This window comes from Lutzomyia longipalpis, chromosome 1 (genome assembly GCF_024334085.1).
Source record: "Lutzomyia longipalpis isolate SR_M1_2022 chromosome 1, ASM2433408v1".
NCBI lineage: Eukaryota > Metazoa > Arthropoda > Insecta > Diptera > Psychodidae > Lutzomyia > Lutzomyia longipalpis.
In genome coordinates, this window is record NC_074707.1 from 35,932,981 (window position 1) to 35,960,531 (window position 27,551).

General features: G+C 35.2%; 2 protein-coding genes across 9 annotated transcripts in view; both read right to left on the reverse strand.

Moving 5' to 3' along the window:
• Positions 1 to 3,883: 3,883 nt before the first annotated feature.
• LOC129787029 (endothelin-converting enzyme 2) lies at positions 3,884 to 16,366 on the reverse strand. Of its 2 annotated transcripts, XM_055822314.1 has the most exons (11): positions 15,729 to 16,366; positions 15,373 to 15,411; positions 11,907 to 12,297; positions 10,882 to 11,174; positions 10,598 to 10,765; positions 10,408 to 10,491; positions 9,181 to 9,462; positions 8,848 to 9,104; positions 7,544 to 7,599; positions 7,033 to 7,417; positions 3,884 to 6,951 (listed from the first exon to the last, which is right to left on the reverse strand). In XM_055822314.1, exons 1-11 carry the CDS (start codon positions 15,930 to 15,932, stop codon positions 6,852 to 6,854), a joined length of 2,259 nt encoding a protein of 752 aa, XP_055678289.1. In that variant the 5' UTR covers positions 15,933 to 16,366; the 3' UTR covers positions 3,884 to 6,851. The 2 variants fall into 2 exon arrangements, with proteins under 2 accessions (XP_055678289.1, XP_055678290.1); XM_055822315.1 differs by lacking the exon at positions 15,373 to 15,411.
• A 5,923-nt stretch (positions 16,367 to 22,289) lies between these two features.
• LOC129787032 (tubulin polyglutamylase TTLL5) overlaps positions 22,290 to 27,551 on the reverse strand; it is a 31,876-nt gene continuing 26,614 nt past the window's right edge. For all 7 annotated transcript variants that reach the window (XM_055822317.1, XM_055822321.1, XM_055822318.1 and 4 more), the window contains 3 exons: positions 25,215 to 25,431; positions 24,156 to 25,151; positions 22,290 to 23,765 (listed from right to left, as the gene is read on the reverse strand). In XM_055822317.1, the coding sequence (XP_055678292.1) occupies positions 22,974 to 23,765; positions 24,156 to 25,151; positions 25,215 to 25,431 (2,005 nt within the window). In that variant the 3' untranslated portion in view covers positions 22,290 to 22,973. The remainder of the gene's footprint in view (positions 23,766 to 24,155; positions 25,152 to 25,214; positions 25,432 to 27,551) is intronic.

Sequence of the window (27,551 nt, forward strand, 5' to 3'; positions counted from 1 at the left end):
AAAAAGAAGTAAAAGAAAGGTATGTTCTACATATATTCCGAAATAAATATTTCTCTGAGTGTATTAGAGGTCGCATAGCCCGAAGGAGATGGGTGTGAAATACCTCGAAATTTATGTGCCAATGCTGTCGAAGGGGTGTGATGGTCACAAAACGGAATCCGGAACTTTGTGGCTCTGACAGAAAATAACCTCGAATGGTATAGTTGACTCCAGGCTGTATAATCACCCCACCCATAGCCCGGTACAGCGCCCTGTAGACAATCTTAGCCGAAAGAAGTTCCTCGGCCAAACCTGCCGCAGGCATCTCACTATCGCTTTCAAATGGAGTCCCTACTGAAGATGATGAAGATGTTGTGCCACAGGGTGATGGAATGTGGTTGATGGGATCACTCTATGAATTTATTCACAAGAAGACATTCCTTTAAAGGAGCTTTTTTATGTACCTTACATATATAGCAACACTCCGCAATAAATGTCTGTAAATTATTTATTTAAGAGCACACAGTCACAAAAAGCAAATCTACCATGGAGTGTGCTGAGAAAGAGAAGAGTTAATTTAAGTGAAATACAAAATTACCATTTGAGGGCAACTGAACGCATCTGTGGTATTTTCTCTGAGTAAATATTCCATTTCTTTGCAGACGTCTGAATCAACGTGATTGCATTGCTGTCGTCTACGTTGTAAGAAATCTCTGCAAAAATTGTAAAACCCCCTCCCGTACTCAAGAGCTGGGTGGGAGATTGAATTGTGGAATAGGGGTTTGGTCATTGAGGGGGGTGACTCAATAGCTATGCGGCTAAATTGCAAACTGTACCAATACTCAGTGGGTGAAAGGACTTATTGTGGTAGCGTAAAATGGCCCGCACCAGGAGGATGATGAAAAGGAGGAATGTAAGAGCAACTATCGTTAAGAGCCAATTACTGGGTTCTGTTTGTCCTCCTGCTGTTGCCTTCTTCTCCACAACGGAAATCTCGTACTTCTGCTCTGCTGCAGTCACGGAAATCCCGGAAACCATACACAGGAGGGAAATGCTTGACCACAGGATGTGCATTTTTACCGACAAACTTGCAATTCAATAGACTTTATTCTCCAACACTCACTTTAACTTTCCATACAAACGCAACTCTACGGGATCAATGACAGAATGCACACAAATTGTTATCAAGTTTTTTTTTTGCTATTTCGGAGAAAAACTCACTTCGATTGCTTCCAGATATTATGAATAATTTTCCGTGTAAAACTTTTCCTGAGCTGAAAATAATTCACGCGATGTATGTTGGAACAAAAGTGTGTGCATGGTGTACTTTTCACAGGGTGCCCCAGAGCGGAAAACCCATTTGAAATACATCATTTTTGCAAACATTTTGTCGCGAATTGCGAGAGTTCTATTTTATTTAAAATTTATGCTTCTGTGTTGGAGAAAAAGGTTGGAAAAATCACAATATGACGCAAAAAGAAAAAAATTACTGGACGAAAAACTTGGGCGAGGCATTGGAAAAAGCTCAAATTTGAAAATTCATAGTGAAAATATCCTTTTCCCGCTGCAATGCTTCACACACTGTTTTTCATGCGATCCAAATGAAAAGAAATTATATAAAAAGTACCTAAATATCAAAAGATTTAACGAAGAGAACTTTTACGTTATTGTGGGCTTTCAAAATACTAGCAAAGCTCAACGTTCAATTTTACAAAAGTATCAGGTTTAACAAATAAGTATGCCAGGGAAAGAATCTTTAAAAACTCTATAATTACTTATAGCTCGACTTATGTATACTGATGTGCTTTCGAAAGCTTTTTAGTGTATGATTCATGCTGAAATAAAAAAAATCGCAGTTTAATCTAATAAAAAATGTTTTATATTAAATTAATTGCAAATAGAGCAATAGAGATTTATAAATAAATATGATTAAGTATCAGTGTCAAAATGCAAGCAGAAAATTATTGTTTATGTTCGAAAAACATATTATATGTCTGTGAAAATCTATGCTGCAAAAAATAAATCTCTCATGCAAAAAATGATGGAGTTCATGCATTGTATTTGACTACATCGTATCACATACATACATATATTCTTTATTTTTCACAAAGCTCGTGCTTGCAACTTGCGTATGTAGTAAAAGCTACTACTTTACGAGGGGTGAAAAGCTGTGTCAGAAAGAAACACAGCTAACTATCATATAAGCTTTCAATTCGTTGAAGAGGTTTAAGCTTGGGTTGAAGAGATATATAATGTCTGTGAATAGCATTTCCCAGTGAATATCATATATCATATGCCAACATTTTTAGTTTACAAAGAACGATGCGGTGCGAATAAAAATGTTCCTGCATTGTGTTGTGAAGCATTCAAAAACTATTCAGTCAAGTTGGATTAAATTATAGGAAATTTTAGCGTATTTTATTCTTACACATGGAAATATTTTCTTTGAAGATTTCCTTTGAGATTTCAAATTGAGGAAGAAGAGATTCACGAGAAGTCAAGGATATGATCAATTTAATTAGAAAATTCCAATTGATAAATGGAATATATTGCAAATCGTACACCAGTGCTGGATTAATTCAAAAATCTCCGCTAAAGTTTCATTTTAGGGAATCCACCTTGATAGAAAAAAAAACAACATAGCTTCATTGGAAATTACGCTGTGCAAAATATCATTAAAATGTAAGCAGTGAGCTTTTTTCTCTACCTTAGCGGAAATAATGAATTTTTCAGTCAAAGTTCATAGAGAAAGCGAGAGATTTTTCCATTTGAGTACTCAAAGAATGGTTCCCGGAATAATTGTCCCGCTTTCTGGAGCATATTTAATGTTGAAGTTGGACGTTTTTTTTATATTATTGTTCCACAAGGAGTCATTTTGTATGTGTGAATGGTGTTCGTAAAAATTGAAGCATTGTACCACTTTTCCACCCTTTCTATATCCGTATCAGTGGCGGAGCCAGGGGAAAGTTTTGGGGGTCAAAACATCATCTCAAGCCAAATTAACTCGAGAACTGATTGACAAAAATTAGAAGAACCTCTTTGATATCGTGCCTGTCTTTTTTTTATTATTATTTTCATATAATATGAAAAAAGTAAAATTTCAACAATTTTCTTCTTCTTTAACCCTAATTTATTAAGGACTAACGCGTAGTTTTCAAGGAAAAAAGTGTTTCATTTTTAGGTTATTTTCACAATTTATCACGAAATTTCTTGGATTGTTATACATACCTAAAATTATAATCTTTACCCAAAAAATCGATTTAGATTTTCCAAGGGCAAAGCCTTCTAGGCAAAATAAAGTGTCATGCATCCATTTTCCAACTCCGTAGCTCAGAAGAGGAAAATCAAATTCCCAAAAAAATGCATCTGGGCATACATAACGGCTCATTATCTATCCAAAAAAACCATTTTCACATTTCTATGACAAAGCCTTCTAGGCAAAATAAAGTGTCATACATCCATTTTCCAACTCTGTAACTCAGAAGAAAAAAACTCCCCCTAAAATTTCGTTCTGACTACGCTCCTGCTCCGCACCGATATGCATTTGGTGGAGTGTATGACGTGCTGTGGCTTGGTTAGAAATATGAAGGATGGTGGGTACTCTGCATAATGAGACTTGGGTGGTGGGCGGGGATTGGGAGTCATTTTTGTGCATCAACCCGCTTTTACTTATTAACTCATGCACGATCCCTCATTGAATTTCCGTCAGCAAAATGCAAATTCTTTTTCTCTCTCTACAAAATTCACATCCAGCTAACTGGAAAATCATCATCGACTCCTGATGCTTCTGATGCTTTTATGAATAACTCACTCCGCTGTATGTTGATGCACCGAGTGCCGAGATTTTATGCTGCTGATGCTAAAATAAAAAAGGAAGAAGACAAACAAGATCTACTAACATGAGTTTGTGCACTAATTTTAATCACTTTTATTTTATTCAATCGACTCTTATCACAGGACAGAATACAATACTTTTTAGAGAGATTCTTCTTTTTATTAAGCTTTTCTCGGCTGAAGTTTAGTTAGGTTTTTTCTTTGCTATATATAGTATATATTTCTTTATTTAATTTATTGATAAGGTATATATTTCTTTATTTTATAGCCTCTTCTCCCTCACGCACCGCTTCGTAAATCGTATTCTATCGTTTTTTTTTTCTTTTTCTCGAAAACACCCCCAAAATTACACTTCCTGTGTTTTTCTTTTGATTACTTTTCCATACTATTTTGCTATATGTAATTTCTTTTTCTTGTAATATTTGCCGTGAAATTTTGATTTGCCTATCTTGGCGCGCAACATTTTATCACATTTTCCTACATCATTTTACAATATAATTTCTCATATTTCACTTTTTTATTGCTATAGATAAAATATTTTTTATTATGGTGCATTCTCGGGGCTCTGAAGGAGACGTTATGACTAATATTTCATTTTTTTATAACTACAACTATGTAATAATTTCCACCATAACACCATTCTTTTGCTTTTGCAGTGAAAGTGCTTCGCGAAACACCCACTATAAACTTTTTTTTCATATATACTTATATATTTATTTTCTCTTTAAGGGCACTACAGAAGGGAATTGGTAATAGTCTAGTATATAGAGAAAGGTATAATATTTATCTGAAATGTACCTGCCTAGAATTCTAAGTTCGTCTAAGTATATAATTATTGTTTTTTCTTTTTTTTAATTTAGTATTTTCGTCCCATGAAAGTGTGGTTTACTTTTTTGTTTTCTCTAAAAGTGGTTCTAAGGATTTTACTTAAAGGTTTTTTTTATTAATAAATTAATTATTAGTTTTTGATTGATATTAAGTAAAATGAGAAAATTAATTTTGGCACTGTTAGTATGTAATAATTTCAAAAAAGCAATATTAGGTATCTAATTCAATAGAATTTTCATAGAAGAATTTACAAAACGAAGTAAATAATTTTTGTTAGAAACATTTCTTTAAATTTTACCAAAAAACATTGCATAAAGCTAAAGATTTTTGTCCTTGTTTTGTTTTGTTAAATTTTCGTGAAGTCCCCACAGTGGGATTGGGATATATATTGTAGGTAGGTATTTATGGAAAAATTATTATATTCAAATGTAACTTTTCTGCTCATTTCATCAGGGAAATTCATCTACTCTTCTCAAATTTAATTGACCTTCAAATACAATAAGAAGTAAAATTTAATATTTTCTTTTTAAATTTAGGGTGACTTCTCATTTTCCTATTAAAACTTCTTTCAATATTTCTCTATCGTGCTGCTGAAAGTGCCATCAATCGTTGAAATTTTAATTCGCATTGTGCGTTCATCCAATTTCCTACTAAAAAGGAAATGAAATATTAACAAAGCTTTATAATATTAATATTGTATAATGGAACACATTTGCAAATACCTTACATATGCAAAGTGAAAGAGTTGTGAATGCATAATACAAAATACTGGGAAGAATTCTTTTGGAATGCATTATAAAATTTTATATGAGAGATGAAAATTTAATTTAAACAGCTGAGGTTTTCTTTTCATTTTAATTCTGTTGAATGCATGGAAATATCTTCAATTTTTCACATGAAAGAAAAGCATAAAAATTATCTCTTTTGCTGTTTGCTACAGAAATCTTTTAGAACAGCAATAAAGAGATAATAAATTACATCAAAAACTAATTAAAATTTACAAGAAAGGAAATTTTAGGATTGTCTTTAATTAATGCAAGGAACGTTAATACTGATTACATAACTTTTCTTAATTTTAAAGTGGATTAATTAAAAATTAAATTAAAATATTGAGCATTTATTACGAAAATTGTTTTCAAAGTTTAAATCCTTTGTTTTTTGTAAAGATAAAGTAAATAAACTGAAAACTTTCTATCAAAAATATATTCGTCAAAGAACACTTATTGCTGTTAAGAACAAATTCCGAATTCATAAATACTAATTTTCTTCTCAGAAAATTACAGTAACTAAGAGAAAGCTTTTAAAGCTTTGATAGGAAGCTTTTAAGATTACCACATAATGCAAAGTTTTGATTGCTCAATACTTAGGAAATAAGAAACGATTTTTTTTCAATTTCTTTTAAATACAGCGAAGAATGTTGCTTATAGATAAACTTTGGCTAGAAATATTAATAAAAGTTGACATAAATATTCTAAAAAGCAATGTTAAAGATAAAGTTTTCTCGACTTCAAACACTTTCAGCAGATAATTTAATTTTCAACAAAACTGACCATCGAAACTTTAACAATTTTTTTTTCAAAATGGTTCATCAACAAGTGAAAACAAAACATTTTTTTTTCAAAAACTTTTCCAATGAAATGTAAACTTAACACTACACTGGTAGAGGAAAGGTATTGCTTTTCAACCCACAAGAATTTTTTTATTTAAATTTAACATCATTCTTCCATCTCTTTAACGTTTTATAATTTATTTTTCTTTAATACAATAAGAAATATAAATTTCTCATTCTCAAAATTCCAGAATTTTTAGAGTTTTTAAGGAGCACTTCTTAAATTACAGCATTTTGCTTGCCGACTTCACTTTTAATTCCTATATTTCTTCTCTCTGTTTTTTTTATATGAAATTTTATGGAGCAGTCTAAATGTCTACTTTCATTCCTTATCTAATATTAATTTGTCTGCGGGAGAGTTTGCAGGAAAGTTGTTGGAACTCTACTTATACAACTCCTCAATGGACTTTTTCTTTCTACCGAGTTGCAGTTTTCTTTTATTTTTATTTAGTTTTCTTTTCTTGTAGTTTTGTGTCTTGAGAAGGTTGATAGGGATGATAGCATGCTTGAATGAATTTACTTTTGCTGGCTTTTGCTGGAGCATTTAAATTCAAGAGAGGTTCGCCTTTGCCAGCTCATTTCGATGGCTTTCGGAGGGTCTTTAGAGGATGTTGCAGGTCTTCTTGGTGTTGATGACACTCCCATGAGGGCAGTGAAATACATCATTGGCACTCCCGCCTTGTGCAATGAGCCACCCTAAGCTGCAAAGTGTTTTTGGCAATTAGTGTACAATTTTAGCATTATACATATAAAATTTATTAGGGAGGAAGTATGTAGCTCACATGTCCGTAAAGTCATCGGAATCCGTGTCGATCCCCGCATAGAGGGAATCGGCGCACAATTCCTGGGCGGAGACGAGATAGAAAATCTGCGTTGGTGTTAAATTGAGCCCACCGAGGCGCTCCATCCCCTTAATGGGGCCTGTGAGTGACAAGAGGGAGTGGTAGGCTATTTGCATGCCACCCGAGTGGATGAGGATGTCCATGCGGCTGGAATTGGAGAATACATTCACGCTGCCCGGAACACACTTTAGGGCTTTGTCCTCGAATGCACGCGTTATCGACCGGAGGATCTCTTTTGCAATCTGTACCCCCACGGATGAATAGTGCATGTAGGGCGGAAGTTTCGGCTTGAAGTATGGCACCAACACCACAGACAATGGCACCACTGCAAATACATTCCACACCATTAGATGAACATTCCGTGTGCAGTGCACCCCCGGAATGGGCATTAGAGAGAGAGAGTTAGGTATGTACATATATAACGGGGGGATTAATCATGCCAATAACTTACCGATAGAGTGACTAAGGGTGTCGTAAAATGACTGAGCAAGTATCGGGTACGCCCATCTAGAAAAAAAATAAAGAGAAGGGTACACCATTTTATTATAATGTATACATTTTGGTTTTCCACATAGCGAAGCTTTTAAATAAATTAGAAATTTTATCATTCACATCGTGAAAGAGGAAATTCATGGAAAAATTGTCAATGGGAGAGGCATAAAGCCAACAGGAATAAAGCTTCATTTTTTGTGCTTAAAAATTAAAAATGTATTTTCGGAAAATCCACTAAACTAAATTGATCAAAATACAAAATTTTTCATAGGAAAATTGGAGCTAAATAAATTGCATAATTTATCAGCTATATTCTGGGTCAAGGGGCAAATTCTGAGAGGAGAAAAATTTAATTTGAAATTACGTAGTTACTGTTTTATGAATATTCTCTTAATAATGGGCCTGATTCAGCGACCAAGAAACCCTTGAAATCTTCAAATTTTGTACTGAAATTTCAAGATTTCAAGCGAATTTCAAGGGTTTCTTGGTCGCTGAATAGGGCCCAAATACCTACAAAAAATAAAGAAAATATTTACTTAAAAAAATCTTTAAAATAACGAAACTTTCTCTCTGTCTATTATAAAGAAAAAGCTCAAAAGTTTAATATTTATAAACAAACATTTTGCTATACAATTAAGTATCCCCAAAAAAAACTTCTTAAAGAATTTTGTGAACCTTCGTGCAATTATTAAAACATAAAGCAGTATAAAAACCATCCGTCAAGAAAATGAAAATCTGAAATGAAAAAGCTTTTCTCTCATACTTTCCATTCCAAACTGACATTCTTTTATGATCAGGAAATGTGCTGTGCATGAGGAAAAAGCCACGAAAAATTGGAAAAATTCTCTTGCGGGTTAAGTCACTGTCAAGACTTTTCAATATACCCCTCCCTGCCAGCGCCTCATCCCACATTTTCCACCCAGCCTTTGGCATTTTCGCCAGGATTTATGATGTTGATGAAATATTTATAAAGGTGGTTCGTTCAGTAAATTCTTCCATTGATTAGAATTTGGCGTTTTTGTGTGAAAGAATTCTCACCATTCAAATTAAATTCCATGCGGAAAGGAATTCTTTCATTTGGGGTCTTTAAGTGGTTATATGGGGTGGTGTAGTGAGGGTGGACTAAAAATAGCCCGTGTGGTGAATGATGGAAAACAATAGTGGACGTGGATTGACGCGGGGAAGAGGTTGGTGAGGACAATTAAGTGTGGTCACGTAAGAAATGAATGTGAATTCAATGTGATGCTGAATGAGAAAACTCACGCAACGTGCGAATCCATCGTCATATTGTCATTGGGAAATTGCTGCTGCTGCAGCTTGTACAGCTTCAGGATGTTCTCGAACCAGTTATCCGATGTTATATCCACCATATCCAGCATTTCTCCAATTTTTGTTTGATTGTACCAGAGGGGCCAGGGATTTGCTTGAATTTTCAGCGATGAGAGCTTCACCAGAGCAGCACCCCGTAGCGATGGGGCTCTCTTCAGATGTGCCTTCAGGGTCTCGAAGAGAATTTCCACCTGTTTTTTTTTGGGGAGGAAGATTAAGTGCCGTGAGATGGTGAGGGATTTTCTATTCACAGTTGGATGGATTTACCCGATTAATTGACTTCCGGACGGTTTCGATAGAATGATGAGCCATGTACAGGGCTGACGAGGCTTGGGGTAAAGCCCACATTGTGGCTTTCGTACAGGCCACAGGTGAGGGATGGGTGGGTGGGAGAGCACCCAAAGCGAAGAGGAGGAGCAAGGCGTTGTGGATGACTCTCGTTTGGTGCTTCAGTGGACTGAGAAGGGTGTGTAGGCGGTTGAAGTACGCCAAACTCCTCACCACAATGGGTCCTGACCAATTCTGCGGGATCACATCATTCCACTTCAACTGTTTTTTCGTATTTAAGGCAGAAAAAAAGAGAGAAAAGATTGTGATGTATTAAAGTATATTGTTAAAACATTCAAGAGATCATGAGAGATAGAAACATATGGCAGTGCAAGGCTCCTAAACGACATGTAACATGCAAATTTTCCAGTTGATAAATAAATCATAAAACAGGGGTTGATAAATAATGCAATGCTAATGCTTTTCTCCACATAAAACATGATTTATGTTGAGGATATTGTGAACTACTTAATATACAAAATGTTTTTGATAAAAATAATTTATTTATTCTGCTTCTAAATAGAGATTTTGGAAGTAGATTGTAGATTTTTTTTATTTTAATTTAATAAGAATAAAAAAAATATAAAGTTTATAATAGATATTTTTTAAGGAATATTATGTGAAATTTACTTCAATTTCAGGCAAGTTTGTCGTATTATACATACAATTATCGGATATATAGTATTAACACAAAGGACACAAGAAGATCAACTTCACCCCACCCACTTCACCATCCTCTGCAAACAATATTATCCTCCCGTATTTACTTGGCCTTTCTTAATCTCAAATTAATTTTCTTACTTAGCAGCCCCTAAGAGGTGCCATTCAGACAAAAGCTCTATATAGTTCAGAGAAGTCAAAAGAGAAGGAAAAGGGGTCGACTATATACTACTTGCTATACTAAATTATTCACGAAACTTTATGAATTTGTCTCGAAAGTGTGACAAAATATTGGAACTTGCATTACCTCCTAATTGCCGTCATGAATTATTTAATATTTATGACAAAGTGCATTTAGAGAGTGTTACAAATGAAAGACTACATTTGTGATGACCTTTCGGGGAAATGCAAAAGGAAACTCTGTGGGAAAAGCACTGGATGGAAATGGATGGAAAAAGCTACTCAAAAAAACATGAAATGGTGATTGAAATGGCGCAATATACTTACGTAGGAGTAGGTAGCTGAGAGGGTCGTAACATTGTAAACCACGTAACTGTTTGAGAAATCTCGATCGAGATGATGCTGTCGCAGCTGTGGAAAGAGGAGCATGTTGTGAACGTTGTGAAAAGGTTTTGGGGGGGGGGGAGAGAGAGAGCAGAAAAGTCAACTTCCGGTGGCGGAAGTGTGGAACACTCACCCTATTCAGCTCAGACACAAAGTTACGTATTAAATCCTTCTCAGATTGTCGTTGCTCCTTACTCAGACTGGACGGCAGAAAGACATTCATGAGATCGTCCAGGAGTTCCGGTACATCGTTTCGAATTTTGTAAGGCGGTGCTTTTGGTCCCATCCATCGTATTGTATTCTGTGTGCATTTGATGGCATAAAGTTAATCAATAAACTGCCGCCACTGTATGAAGTGGGTGTTGGTCTAAATGGAAGTAAAGGTCATGCGGAGTTTGCATTTTGTATGTGTATTACCTCCAAAACTGGTGCTGACGTCGTTGGTCCATCAATAATTAACATAATCTGCGGCTTGCGGCCATAACTCAAATCGAAATAGATGCCAATAAGCGGTGTAGGCCCCAATGCGGCGATTTTCGATATTAGCGGCCCAATACTCGATGGCCCCAAGCTTCCACTCGGCAGGTAGCCGCCTAGGCCCTCGAGCAAGAGGCGAATGCTCGTAGCATTGAGACTCTGACGGAGGCAACTTTCGTACAGGCGCCCCAATTTGTGGAAAACACCGGAGCTCGTGTTACTCTCCAACAGACCTATGTAGACACGCAATTTTAAGCAATTTGAGGCGTTTGCTGGGGTGAAAGAGGACATGGGAAAATATTCCTATACAAAGAAACTAATTTGCGGCCAAAAACCCCTCTTGCAAATGAAAACCCCTTTTAGCTTTAATAAGCACGAAAATATGCCGCATTCAAGTCAATAATAAAACCCACATGAGCGCTTTACACATAGCGGCTAAATAATGAATTTGTGACGAGCACAGGCAGATATTTCATTTAAAATGCCTTTCAGGGAATTTTATGAGAAGCTTACAAGCTCTAAAATAATTTAGAAGGATTCTTAGGAAGCTTTTTGAGAAATTTTAATGTAAAAAATAAATAAAATGGCTATTTCTATAAAATATTCTTTAATGGAAGGCTTTTAAAAATAAATTCAAAAATAATTTTTGAATTATAGAAAAATTTAAAGATTTCAATTAATTGTAAAAAAGATTTAGACAGAAATATTTAAAAAGAAAATTTCTAATTGGTTCTAAAATATATTTTAGCATGGTTTTCAAAGATGAAAAAAGTTCTTCTACATACAAGGGTAAACAAAATTATTGATGTAGCAATGAGTAAATGCGGCTGAATGACTCTGCTAAATTCTTATAGGCAGACAAAAAAACAAAGACTAAATGGGTTTACTACAAAAACTATTTGTGTTAGAGCCTCAATAAAGACCCCCCCTAAAGCTTAATTTTATTGCAGATTTAGTCAACTTACCCTGCATTTGCAGATCAACCCCTTCTTGTGAGCTCTTAACCACAGACATGCTGTTGTTGATGATGGGGCTACAGCTGTATGATTTGAAATCCCTGCATGGATCCAGCTTTGCATTCATCCTCGCGTAGATGGTCATCGCTGCGACCCGACAATCCTCGGTCGTGCACTCTGGTGGCGGTTGCTGTGTGGCAAAGCAATCCTCGAGCTTGTGGGTGAGACAGTCTCGTGGTGCTTGGGACGGGGCGGTACTGATGAGGAAGAGAATTGGCGAGACAACGAGTAGGGACGTCACGAGGAGGGTGGCGGCCGTGAGGGCGATTTTGTGTACGGTGGTCGATGTGCGGAGCCAAATACACGGGGCGCAACACACCCACCCCACGGCGGAAGCGGCCTATAGAGAGAAGAGGAAGCTATTTGGAATGCTGTCGAACACAGATAATATCGCCAATGATGAGCCCCACTATTCATTTTAATCCAAAATCTATTGATGACAATTTATTTCCCCATTCAATACACGCGTGCTTTTGATATAGTATATACAACGAGGAGGGATGAAAATACATTGGGATTGTTTTTGCACGTTACGCAACTGTTGCGAAATGTTTTGAAATAAAGTGATTGAAACTATATAATAATTTACCCAACGCCAACGTACCAAAGAGCTTATATCTTCACATATGGTAGCTTTACTGTCATGCTTTTCAGTTGAACTTTCAAATAGCTTTTGTACTTTTATTATCTTCCTATATTTTATTAAATTTTAATGAGCTTTTCAAAAAAACAGTTTTTTAACAAAATAATTTTGATTATTTAAAAAGCTGAAGACAACAGTGGAGGCGCCAAGTTATATGTATGCGCCTTTTGAACTTTAAAAGCTTTAAAATGAGTCATGATGGAACCGCCGGGGTAGTTAATTTCAGTCTTGAAAAAATAAACTATCCATTGCAATGGAGACGCCTGGTTGAACTGGGCGCCTCCACTTTATTTTAAAACAACAAATAAAGCAATTTGGAGCCACCTATGGCGGTCATTGAGTTTTATTTGTAGCACATTACTGGCTCTTGTGCGAGGTATAATAAAAAGGTCACCATTTATCAATCAAACGTGTTATTATTTGATCATTGTCCAAGAAAATGTCCACAGTTTTGGAATCATTTCAAGTTCCGCCCGCGGAAAAACTTATATTTTCCTGCTATTTATTTACCACCTTCATACCGTGTTGTTACGTAAATCGCTCTTTTGTTGAAGAGGAAAGCATACATACATAGGTATGTAATATTATGTTTGTGCTGTATATATAGGCAAACCCCCCGAAATACAACAATGGTCAATTCAGGCACCATAAACCAATTCCGTGTGCTCGAGGGAAGTAATAGAGCTCTATCCCCCCTTGAGAGTCACCGCACAGTAATTTGAACAACCGCTCCCCGGAGGCATGGAGACTCTACAATAATTGGTGGATAATTAATTCACCCCCTGCCGTCAACCCATAACACAAAATCAGGCCGAATCGGAGCACATGCGTCCGCCAACAATGCAAAAGATTAACAATTCATTCAGTGTTTGTTTCTACCATCGATCCACTTTCATTCATGACACCGAATGAACAGCTGCTCTTGACATGATTTTTTTCTGCTTCCCCTCTTATATGAAAGGAAAAAAAATCCTTTGGCAGCTTTCCTTTTCTCCGCACAACCCTCGCATGGGGGGGAGGTTCTTTTGTTTTCCGCTCGATTAGATCAATAGTCATCTCACCCGGCACCCACAACTCCCTTTGGCGTCTCTTTTCTCATCATTTGCTGTCGTCAGAGGTGCTGATTCCCCTGCCCACACACCCCCATGTTCCCTTAAACTACACCCCATTGTTCCGTACCCTCGAGTGGAGGTCGAGATGATCCCGTGCGGGAGATAAATTGTTTATCCATGCCTCGCCGAACTGAAGAGTGATTAATTAGTGTAAACACAAAAGGCAGAAGGAGACTCTTGAAATTTATGGCTTTTCACGGCAGCACTGAAGCTCCCCAAAGATGGACACACCGTGAGATAGAAATAAAAAAAAATACCAGCAGCAAGTGAAGCTGAGACCCAACAGAGAGCGTACACCTCACGCGAAAACTTTTGACACGGGTATCCCGGGTTTAATGAAGATGAATGGCCAATTTTCTCCTCTGAAGTGTAATTTTTATGCAGCTTTTGCGGTTTAAATTTTTACACACAAAGAAAATTCTGCAGGAGCTTTTTCACGCAAATTCTCCGTGATGCATTAAAAGTTTCGCATGAAATTTCACAAAACTTGTTCGTTTAGCTTTGATGGTTATTACAACTTTTGAAAAGTTCTGGGCATGCACGTGAAAATTTAGAGTTTAGTGAGAACAAAATTCTAGAGAGCGGTGTATGAGGAAAGTTTCAAGGTTGAAAGTTTTAAGCTTGATGAGGAAAAGAGTGGGAAGAAATTATTGAAGCAGATTTCTGTTGCAACTTGCAGAAGATTTTAGTTTATAGTTGAGTTTTCCTTCTCTTTTGAACTTGTTCTCTTTTCCAAAGGAGAATTGTCTCATCAAAAAAGTTTTGAGTAATAAAGCTAGATTGATATGAATAAAAAGAAAATTAGTTTGTTAATGTTAAAAAGCTAAAATTTTGCAATAATAATTTTAGAAATTTTTTAACCCAGAATTTTTACGAAGTCTAACTTCCAAATTGTCTAGAAAAATTGGATTCTGAACCAATTTTCTAGAAATTTCTCCTAAAAGGTTCTAAAACTTTTTTTTTTCTAAGCGAATGTATTTGAGTTTTTTGAGAATATTTTTATAAGCATTCACTTGAATGAATAAAAATCAATTAAAAAAATTTTATGAATTCAAAAGTTTTTTTATTCATAAAAGTTAAATATTGATTCCGCTTCAAAAAAAATGAAAAATCAAACTTTAACTCTATTATAAGTACATGAAAGTTTAATTATTTCGCTTTTCATTTTCATAAATTGAGAGAATGATATTCGGTCAATTAGCAAAATATGTTGCTTAATTTATGAAGCATATTATGAAAAATGGCACTTTGTTAAACAATAAAATCATAAAAATTATAGCTATACAGTGCTTTAGTCCTTTATTAAAAATATTTACAAAATATTATTCTTCGTTTATTTTTTATTTTTTTATTTATGATTTTGCTATGAAAATTCGCTATTTCTCTGTGCTTTTTCGAATTTATTTATTAGTTCAAAAGTTTCCCTCTGGTTTAGATTTAATTCTTAATAAGCAACAATCTTCTAAATGGACCAAAAGGCGCCATATACACTTGAAATCTTCTCTCAGTCTATTCTGGGAAGCCCAAAAGCTCTTTAAAGCTTTAAGAAAATCTACCCTCTCGGATGGAATGGCAAATATTTCGGATTAATAAATCAAATGACAATGCTTGTGTGTTTGTTCTAATACCAGAGTGCTCCAGCGTAAGCGAATTCGCTTACCATTTCCTTAGACAAGAGTCTGGTCCTTGGCAAATCGCGCTGAAAAAAGTGGTTGCATAGTGTAATTAAATTCTCTTTGGACAGACGCCAAAATTCTCTAAACAATTCTCGACTCGTACTGTTTTTTATCCTTTTCATTTCTGACTTCTTTTTTGGAATTATTCCAATTTTGCTTTTATAGTTGTGCCTTTGAATGGGAAACTTTTATTACACCCATTTAAGGGATTGTGGCCAAATTAATTCACATCACATTTGCGTACTTGTTTATATACGTCTTGTGTACACCGAATCACAGAATTGTGCTTCCCTTGTGTTGGAAGGGAGAAGGAGAGAGTAAGCGGAAGTGAACCACATACCTGCTTATTTTCCTGAACTCCTTCATTTCCACCGTGGTCAAGTCGCTCCAGCACCTGAATTTCATTTTCATCGCTCTTGCTTTGCATGAGTTTTGCGGGAAATTTTTTGGCGGGCGCCACTTGGGCGGGCCCATCGTCCCCCTTTGTACCCCCCTCGACACTATCTTCTTTGCTTGTCCTCCGGGACGCTGACTCGCCCGTCATTTCCTTTGTGTCGAATGTGGGCAATGAACTTGGCGGGTGCCTTAGTCAAGGCGAAGGGGTATGATGATTTACAGAACCATCGCCCGTAGCCCTTCCGGTGCTTGTGTGCGGAAAATCTCTCGGTTTTCGTTTGCGGAAAAAGCTTGAGTGTTATGTAAAATTGACATTGGGGGTATTCCCTTCTCTCGTTTGCAGGGGGGAATCCAGAGCACCGTGCCTCTTGCAAATAGCAGATCACATAACACAGTTCATTTGCCTATCACAGCACACACAGTGAAAAACTCAAACAAACACTCAACGAGACAACGGCTGAATATTTAATAAATTGCGGAAGTAAAGAGACATCTAACTCCGATGGCACACTAAACATAAACTGGATAGACGGAAAAACCACGGAAAAGTGACATTTACGCGTGGTGTGATGTTTTCCTGCTAACAAGAAAAACCTCTGATTTCCCCGGTTGTGCGCCAGCGTGGAAAACTCCCCGTGAGTGTGTGGGTGCCTCCACAGAGTTCCCCTCGGAAAATGCCACGAGAGTCTCTGATGAAAATTCCAGGAGCAGAGGCAAACACCCACGACGAGGAAATTTCTAGCTGATATCATTTTGCGCAACCCTGGAAAGCTGGAAAACTTCTATCTATCAATGATAATAAGAAAATATTTTGTGGAAAACTTGTAGATTTTTTAGAAAGTAAAATAATTAATTATTTTAAATTTTTAATTTTTTTAAAACTATTTTTATTAATTATTTTCATTTAATATTTAACAACTATTTTAATTTATGAAAAATAAGAGAAATTTTTTTAAAAGTTTTTTACGTGACAACTGAGAAACCGGAAAATCGTTTCGTTGAACATGGGAAACTCAAAACGTTTATTAGTTAAAGAGTAAAACATTAAGGTTACCAGTTTGGCAGAATCTTAATTAATATCTGAAACTAGCCTAAAACTTCAACTAGCATTAAAAAAATTCTAGCTAAAACTACTTCAGCGAAAACCTAGGAAGCAATAATCGTACTAAAGACATTTACAAGTGTAAAAAAATGAGTTTAGTCAACACGAAAAAAAAATAGAAAATTGTTCCGCATTACGCAAAAACTAAAACTACATGGATAAACTAAGAAAATTCTTAAAACCGTTTCGTAGAACGTAAAAAAAATCATTATAGTATATCGTGTATAGTCCTATATATGTATATCTTTATACTCAGGGCATGTCTTAAATAAATAAATAAATAAATAAATAAAATTACAAGACGTTCATCTAGTGCGCCATATTCCCCTACAAAGGTTAAATAAATAATTTTCTCGCATTACAAAACTTCAAAATGTTTTCAAATTTTGTAAGAAAAAAATTCAAACATAAACCTTGACATAAACAAATGTAATATAATGTCTCAATAGCAATTGGTCCAGAATACATACTCCTTGCGCAAGATTTTTTTCCAATAAGATGCTATAAAATTGAGATCAAAGCCACAGTTTATCGAGAGTTTCTTTGAATTTTCACGTGAACGGCTGTCTTTTGTGTCTTTTGCTATACAATAAAGTTTTTGCTAATCATGGGTCCAGAGACTTTTATTTTATGCCTTCTAATCTCTTCAATTAGTGCAGATATTGATGCTTGTAATCCTGATCATCCTTCCGGTTTGCAGGTGGTACGTAAGCTCCGTCATTGTGATCTGATTTTTTGATTGGGAATTATTCAAATATATCCATTTATCCACAGCAAGATCCTCAGGATCGTCCTGTGTTGCGAATCAGGCGACAGGCTGCTGGACAATGTATCTCAAAAGGCAAAAAGGTACCTTATTCTACTTTTTTTTTCTCTTTCGTTAATTTATATATTTTTTAAATTAAATAGTGCGTAGGAGAAAGGAGGAGTTGCTGTAGTGGTACAACTTGTATGGCATATCTGAACAGCTGCGTTTAAACGTTTCGTTCACAGCCGTTAAAAGAAAGAATCTTCAAGTTTAGTCTTGAAAAGATAACGATAAGATATGACTAGAATTAGATTTCTTAAATAGGTACAGGATTTAATGGAAAAAAATATACTAAAAAGTAAATAAATTATAATGACGATAATGACCAATAAACCAAGTTTTCCGTTGTTTTTTGGGCTTGGCGACATTTTCTCGAAAGAGTTGATGATTCAAAGCCTTTACAAAACTCTTTTTTTAATATTTTCACATAACCTCAGGTTACAGTTTCAATTAACACGCAAAACCAGAACAAAAATTCCACAGAACATAAAATGAAAATTAGAACTACCTCAGCCTAACACTCGGAATCAAAAATAGTTTAGCAAGATTAGAAAAAAAACACAAGAGACTCCATTCTTTGGAACATAAAAAAAATCATTACAAAATGATTTATGCTTTTTACCAGAGCCTCAGTCACACATAGCATCGGCTGCTGCGGCGGCTTGATAAATTGACTCGGCAGCCGGCTCATGCGATTTCAAATTTCTGCGTATATGAGCTCTGTTTGCACCATTCTCTCCTAAAATATTGAAATAATTTTCATGCATTTCAAAATATCGAAATAGAGAATTTCGCAGCAAAAAATATCAAACATATTAAACAAATAAGGAAACGTGTAAATGGCGATTGATCCAAAAATTATATTATTTGCGCACGTTTTTCTTTTTCAAATAGCACTAAAGAGAAAAGTTATATAAAATAATATCATTGTCTCAAAGATTGAACGAGTGCTTCTTTGAATCTTTACGTGAAAAGTTGTCTTTTGCCACACAATTAGGGGAGACCGGGGTAAAAATAGTCATTTTGGAATTTTCAAATGCCAATTTCTCCCAAGTTATAAATCGGAAAAATCGGAAAAAAATTAGGGTGGAAAGCCCTACCAACCTACAATTTTTGACAGTAATTTGGAGGTTATCCGATCAGTACTTTGGGAGTTAAAAATGAAAATAGATTTTTGACCCATTTCCCAAACTTTTGCGTATTGAGAAAAACGCGTTTTCCGAAGTTTTCCTTCAGCAATTTTCCAATCTGATAATTTTTCTCACTAGCTGGATTAGTGCAGAAAACGTTGCCAAGGTGTATTTTTCACTAACTTTTAATGATTTTTCTGTACAATTATTTGAATCAAAACGATCAAAACATACCCCTTGGGATAGATCGGGTCAACCCATGTAAATCATATGGGAGTTCGAAATTTTCGACATATTTTCTATCCATTTGTTGCAAAATGGCGTGATTGAGAAAATCTCAAAACTCTGTTTTAGTGCGTATAAAAGTTAAATTCCTTGTTGCGGATCAAAAGGTGAGAAGTTTAGCTATCAACTACTATCAATCACTCAGGTGGAAAATCATTGGAAATGTCGGAAAATTCGACCGACTTTATTTAGCCAACTGGTGACTATATTTACCCGCCGCGTTTAAAAAAAAAAGTCAGAAGCGGAAGGGTTTAGGAAAAGCTCGAAAACTCATATTTCCCGTGGAGATAGAGAAAAGTGGTCTGAGACAAAGTTGTAGGCCAGGAAATTTCCTATGAGAAAGACCTATCAAGGAAATTTTCTTGTCCTTGGGGAATCCTGCAGATGAGGATTTATGCAAATTGACTTTTTTTACCCCGGTCTCCCCTAAGTTTTTGCAAATCATGGGTCCAGAAAATTTTATCTTGTGTCTCCTAATCGCTTCAATGGGTGCCGAAATTCTAGCCTTTAATCCTGATGGAACTTCCAGTTTGCAGGTGGTACGTATAGCTCTACCAATGTGGTTTGATTTTTTCTTAAGATTTGTTTTTTATTTTTGCAGAATCGTCCTGTTTTGCGCATCAGAAGACAATCTGCTGGACAATGTATCCCAGCGGGCAAATCGGTACTTTCTACTTATGTTATTAATTTTTCTTCAGTTGAAAGTTTTTTTTTATTAATAGTGCGTAGGAGAACCTCTACCTTGCTGTAGCGGCGCAACTTGTATGTTTTATGCAAATCGCTGTGTCGTGATTGGATAATTAATGTGGAGCCAATTTGTCTTATTGGGACGGAAAAAAAGTGTAATTCACACCAACATGAAAATTTTTATAACTGAAAAAAGGATTAATTAATAAAAATCTATAAAATGTAACTATTTTCCTTCTCCAAAAAAAAATTAAATTCCACTTTCACAATTTTCTTTTTATTTAATGTTCTTCGCCATTTTTCTTTTCTATTTTTATTCACTTTTCTTCCTTTTAATTTTAAATGACAATTTATCGGGCGCGAGGGGACGTTCACAACCTTAGACTATTCAGGCTTTTAGGCCTTCGGGTTGGTTGATGTTGCTAGGGTTGTTGCTGTTGACGTTGCTGGTTTCGTAGCTGGGCAAGGCAAATACTGTGGGACCTCTGTAAAGGCAGAAGAGATGCCCACGGGGCAATTAATATAAAATTCCCAATCCAACCGTCCGCGCTGCATTTAGGGAGATTATTTAAAAATTTTCTGTGCGGACTCTTTTTTCAAACGTAACAAACAGTTATCAAATTAATTATTTCGCTGGACTCTTCTCTTCTAAAATACTCCGTTTGAATTATATTTTACTTTCTCATGCTCCTTCTAAATTTCTGTGCGGTCGGGGACTTCTTGGTCAAGGATAAAGAATGAAAAACCACCTAATTGCCTCATAATTAGCTTTTATTGAGATATACTCGGAGATTTGCCAGTAAATTTGAATAGTTAACAGCCGACTCATGAAATGTTTTTTTTTGTGCCACAATCTTGCTTCAAAAATATCCTTTTTTCTTCTTCAAAAAATCTACCAAAGCTTTTGAGAGGTAAATGTTTTTTTTTTAATTTATTTTATCATCAAACTTTGTATTTATTGCGCAAAAAAAGAAAAATGATTAAACTTCACCTAAAAAGTCACATCTCTGATATCTTTTTTCCAAGTTATTTAGGCTTGAAATGTCTACATTTTGTTAATTATTATTATTTATTTTAGAAAAATATCTTTTATGTTTTTTTTTTATTCTTATTTTCACCGCCTATCTATGCGCATTCGTTTAACATTCATTGTATTCATTCTTCTAACACGTGTGCAGTTTTTTATTAAGTTTACATTCAACGCTTTTTTTATCACAACTGCTCTGTTTTTTTTAAGTTTTCTTTTACTTTTATTTACTTAAAATGCAATGTTAGGGATTTATGCAAAAATGTGCATTTTACAATATTAAAAAATTAATAATTGTTTTACAAATAAAGTGATATTTTTGCCCAGTTTTTGGTTCCAAAGCTGATGTTTTTCGTTCTTAAATATTTATTTGCTAAAAATTTATAAAAATAAAAAAATATGAGAATCTTTAACCCTTGGAATGCGGAGCGGGGTCGTTGAACGACCCCAGCGCTATATTTCGTGTTATATCTCCATAAATATATAAGATACCATTCCCATCTTTTGGAAATAAGTTCTTTGGTTATCTGAGGAGGTTGTGTAAAAATTTCAGCTCAATCCGACCACCACAAGAAAAGTTATTAAGGAAAATGTAGAAGAAGGGAATTCAAAAATTGGTGTAACGGTCATGCTGCGGAAAATTTTTTAGAGCATAAACAACATAAAACATAATTAGAAGCATGTAAATGTACAAAACAATAAAGAATATTCGAGAAATATTGCCATTTATCACTTTGCGGGAAGTTAGGGGAATGTGGAGAAGAGTGAAAAAAAAATTGCAGTTTCTTGGCAAATTTCTCAAAAAGAAATTGTGAAAAATGATTGAAAAATGCTTTTCCCTAATATCTCCTTCTAAGTATTTTAGGGCGACGAATTTGTGGTGCAGGGTGCAAGAGGACTATATAAGGAATCTATAGGCACTAACCCGACAACTCCAGGTTGTATAGTTTGGGAGAAAATTGGCCTTCTTTTTGGGGTCGTTCAACGACCCCACCTTCGCATTCTACGTAACTACCAAGGCCTCCGCATTCCAAAGGTTAAGAATTTTGATCATAAATTGTGCTTGAAAACGAATAAAAAAACAATTTAAAACATTATAAAAAAAAACAAAAACAAACTACTATTTTACTAATAATTTTTTATCACCATTTTATTTAGTTTTAATTTTTTAAGCACTATTTGCTGTTATTTTTTTTAGTCACATTGAATTTCAATCAAAGGAAATGTTAAAAAAAAGCATAAAGGTTTTTAATTCTCAATTTTAATATTGAGAAAATAATGAAAATAATGCCTATTTAACAAAATTATAATAGAAAAATAATTTATTAAGTATTCTTAAGAAAATATTTCAAACGTTAGTAATACTAAATTTAAAAATTTGCTATTTTACTAAATTAATTTGTTTAAATATCTCATCATAATTTCTTAATACTAAATTGAACACAAAACAACTTATAATTTCAAAATTAATTTTTTTAATAACATTTTCTGCATTTTTTATTACTTTTTTGTGAATATTTTTTGCTCTATTTATCTAAAAAGTACGGACTTTAATTTACATCATTCTGAATGCTTTTTGCGATTAAAACTTTTTAAAAGATTTTTTTCTTCATTTTTTTTACATTCTCTTTGGTGATTTTTGTGATTTGAATTTCGCAGAGTGCTCTCATATATTGCTCACTGGTTTTTTGCTTGTTGGCTCTATTTAAGTTCATAATGCGTGTGGTTTAATTGACTAGACAACTGGGGGAAAGCTGCTTTTGAATTAAGTACCACATAAAAAAGATTTTTTTCACTTCACTAAATAAAAATCTAAATAAAAACATTTTGTAACCTAATATCTCATGCATCGTATATATATTCAATTAATAAATTACTTATTCATTCAAAAAAGACCCCTACAAAAGTAGATTACTTTACAAAAAGTTTCATTTTCATATCAATAAATCTCACAGATGTCCAAGAAAAAAATTCGAGTTGAACAAAAATGCTTTGGTTATCACAATACTTTGACTATCTTGTCATCATCTCTATAGCTTATTTTTTTTTCTTTAGAGTTTATAGTTGCCTGAAGATTGCTGAAAGAGATTTAAGGAGAACTTTTCTAAGGATTAAGGATTGGCGCAATGGCGCGAGAAGGAATTTTGTTCTTATTTGGTTGTTGTGTGTTGCTTTCGCTTCATCGTGTTGAAGGAAAAAGTCTTCTCGGGCAGCCTCTTGCCGTTCTGAATCTCCTTTTCGGGCGATCGTGCCTCAATTGATTTGTAGTAGAGATCAATCTTGAGGCTTTCCTTGCTCACGCCAATTGGCGCCATATTGGGCAGGGCCTTGAGGAATCCATGAGCCCCCACGGGAATGGGAGGAGCTGCTGGGGCACCAGGGGCACAGCGATTGTACAGGAATGGCATCTGCTGCGTGGCATTCGTGTGAATTGTGAGGATCGCCTCGAGATCGGACTCCTGCGCCTGACACAGGAAGTCATTGAACAACCTATTGGGAATGGATCCATACGGATCGAATGAATCACTCAGTGCCTCCGTCTCCTTGTTGTACACCTCCATGTAGTCACCCAATTGCTTCGCCACCAGGGCGCTGCGATCCTTGCTGAGGATTTTGTGACTAAACGGATTGCGTATGAAGAAGGGCGTCTTGAAGTTCACACCGGATCTTTGGATGAATTTGAGAATGAGCTTCTCGTGGCACTGCTTCGATTCAGTCGACAAACGTCGCAGAATATACTCCAGGTACATTTGGAATGCCTTCCTCGCCTGCAACTGAGACATCTCACTTCCATTCTCAATTAGTTTCCGTATCTGCTTCCGGAGCCTTCGTGCTTCATCTGTGCTCTTTGGTTGGTACATTTTATTGCCCAAATTCAGGGGTTGGCTCGTCTCCAGGGCTCTCTCGTACTGCTGCATGCGATCACTGATACTGCTCTCCATCTAATCAATTAACAACAAAACGAAATCTCATTAACCCTTTCAGATCTACGATCAATCTAGAGAATTGATTGAACTAAAAATAATTTTTTGTGAGTTCCTTTGAGCTCAAATAAGACATTTTTGGCAAAAAAAATCCCAACCCAAAAATTATCGGTTTTCCGTCCTTTCTGATCTTGTGAGTCCTTGGGGATGTCTTTTTGTGGTCATAAAATGATCAGGGATTGTATTATAAAAACAAAAACATAGTCTTGTACTAATTTGGACTTAAAATTTAAAAATTAACTAAAAAAATGAAATATTTTCAAAATTGAGTCTTTGGGTCAGCGTATGACCCAATGCACCTGAAAGGGTTAAAATACATTTTCACGTTAAAGAAAAAATTCAACCTACCTCCGTATTATTCGGCGGATAGAGCTGCCCGTGGAGCATAACATTGAAGTTGTGGGGAATAATCATGGCACACACTGATGTTCCCGATGGCGCTGTTGTGGACGTTGGAATGCCCGTAATTGGATCCATGTACATCCCATATTTGGCTAAACTATCCTCCGTCGGGAAGATCCGAATGAAGCCACTTCGTCGTGCATATTGAGCCTTAGCCGATCGCACAATCCGCAATTCCTCCGTTGTAAGACTTGTCAGCGTGTGATGTTGATGCTTCTTGGGCAGAGTGTGGCTTCCTTGGATGAAATCCGCTGAATTTGCCCGCCTCCCATTGAGACTGCGATGCCGAACGTACTTGCTATCGTACGCAGCCTTCAAAAGCGGACTTATTGCCGGAATTCCCACCATATTCAGCAGATCAGTCAACAGGGAAGCCTTAACCTTTGCATCGAGCGGCGTATCAATCCCTAGCGATGGGGAGAGATTCACTTCCAGCAACCACGGCTTGAGGGTATCATCGATGAGTATATCAAAGCCATAGAGTTCGAAGCAGTTGTTGTTGTTTGGCACAAACATCCGACACGCTGCCACGATGGATTGAGCGCACGAGAAGATCGCCTTAATGATCACATCTTCGATGTTCAGCATCAATTGCTCTGTGTCACAGCCTTGACTCTTGAGGTGCCTCAGCAGGGCACTCAGTGTCCACTTGTGCCCAACATCCTCATCCCCAGCATCGCGACTCTTTATGTAGTCCGAATGGTACTTGTTGATGCTGTAGTTGCACAGATGCATGCATGAGTTCCACAAGAATTCTGAACTACGATTGTACTTCACAGTTGCAAGTCGAACTAGGCCTTCTTCGTAGACGTAGATCAGGAGTGGATCGAATGACGTAACAGCCACATAAAGGCGCACATCGCATTTGTGGCCATCAATGCACAGAGGATCACTGATATACTTGGCAACGACTAATTGCTCATCCGAAGGAATCTTATCCAGCTAAAGGAAACAAAAAGAAGAAAATTTATTAAAAATAAAAGAAGATAAAAAAATTCTTCTTACAGTGTTGACGATGTAGATCCCCCGACCACGACTTGAAGCAGCGGGCTTGACGATCCACGGACCGCGGTATTTGTTATGGGCACTAACTAAGTCACGATACTCAGTCGGCAGTAGGTAGGATTCTGGCACAATGTCGAAGTTCTTGGACCCACCACGGAGGTGTTGCATTTTCTCGATGTTCTTGTAAAGGCGATCCTTGCGGGTTAATTCTGAAGATCTAAAAGTAAATTTAATATTTAAAATATTCTCAAGGATTTTTCTGATTAATTTTTAAAATTCTTTTTATAACGGAATATTTCTTTCGAATTTCTGAATATTTATTAGCGAATAAACAGAATATTTTGGAAAATTAACATATCACTGAATATTTTGACGAATAATGCTGATATTTTTTGAATAATTCCGAACAATTAGGGAATTTGACAATTTTCATTACCGCTTATAATCGAATTATCAGAGTTGTAATAAATATTCCTGAATATACCGAATTTTAGTGACTATTAGGCCAGCTGAGATGTAAAATTACCTACAAATAAAAGGGGACTAACCAAATTTTGCACCATTTGATTCAGAGAATTATAAGAAACCTTTTTATACTTACTGGAGTGCTCTAAAACTTATGCTCGTTTCAGAAAATGCGTTTAAATATTCCCATACATTTTCCCATAGAAGCCATCAAAGCCATTGAACGAACAAGTGACGTCACTGGGGGGTTCCAAGAAACTGCTCACACAAACCACATAAAATACTTTAGTTTTTACAATTTCCACTCGACAGATTATAACAAGGGTTAAAATAAGTACTTCCTACAAGAGAAAATGCAGAAATAATAAGTAAAACACACATTTATTTCACGAAAAATTTCACCACAAAAATGAAAATATTTACTCGCAAAATTCTCAACTGTCAAATCATACTTTTTCGGAACACGAAATTCAGGGACGTCGCATGTTCGTTCAATGGCTTCGATGCCTTCTATGGAAAAATGTATGAACAATTTTTCAAACGCATTTTCTGAAATGAGCATACGCTTTAGAGCATGCACGTAAATATTAAAAAATTTCTTATATTTTTATGAATCAAATGGTGCAAAATTTGGCTAGTCCGAATTTATTTAAAAGTTTGGGGTCATTTTCCGCTAATTCTACTGGCCTACTATTCCGGAACATTCTGGATAAAACGAATATTTTAGAAAATTCAGGAATAATCAAAATACAAAAAAAAGTTTGGGGATGTTCCTGAATCTGCGAATATTTAGAACTGGTCCGGAACATTCCGAATATTTACGGAAAATTCGAACAATTCTAAAATAGATGATTATTCTTTAAAAAAAATCGAAACTCAAAGAAAATTTTCCTGAGTAATTTAATTAAATTCGAATAATTTGAATAATCAGAATTTTAATAATATTCCTGAATAATTCGATTATTTGAGGCTATTCCAGAACAATCTGAATATTCCAAATAGATGAGACTATTTCGGGATAATCTGAAAGAATATTTGTAACTAATCCGGAACAATCTGATTTATCTGAATATTTGAGAAAATTCAGGAAAAATCGGAATATAAAAGAAAGTTTAAGAGTGTTTCTGAATGATCTGCGAACACATATTTAGAACTACTCGAATCAATCCGAATATAAAACGATTTTCTGAACAATCTGAATATTTACAGAAAATTTGAATGATTCAAAAATAGACGATTATTCTTAAGAAATCCGAAACTGAAAAAAAATTTCCTGAATAATTTAATTAAATTCGAGTCATTTAAATTTAAACGATAATTCACAGAAAAATGAGTTCTTCTTTATTACAAATATTCCGAATAAATAATTTACTTGCATTCAGATAAATTCCCCTTACAGTTCTTTGTAAAATTCCTCTTATTTTCCAGTGAAGTAAAATTTAAATTTCTAAAGAAGTTTTAATTTTTTTTTTGTAACACATCTTAAAAATTCAATGAAAGTATTGATTTATAGAAAAGAAAATGAAATAAAATCATTGAGAACATATAATGATAATCCCCAAAGACATTTACAGTACAAAGTGTGCTAAATGCAAGAGAAATAATCCATGTTAAGGATCACTGAAGGAATTTATGGCCTTCATAATATTCTTCGATTAACCTCCATACATCATCCATAAAACCAATTAAACAGCAATAAAAGAAAAAGGGAAAGAAATAAAAAGGACATAAAAATCCCATTAAGTAAATATTTCTGACTCAAATAATTTTCCAAAAAAAGGGAAGTGATTCAATAATTTAAAATAAGGTCACCACATGGGTTCGAATGGTGATAAGAGATAAAATGTATATAAATAAATATAATTGCGAGTT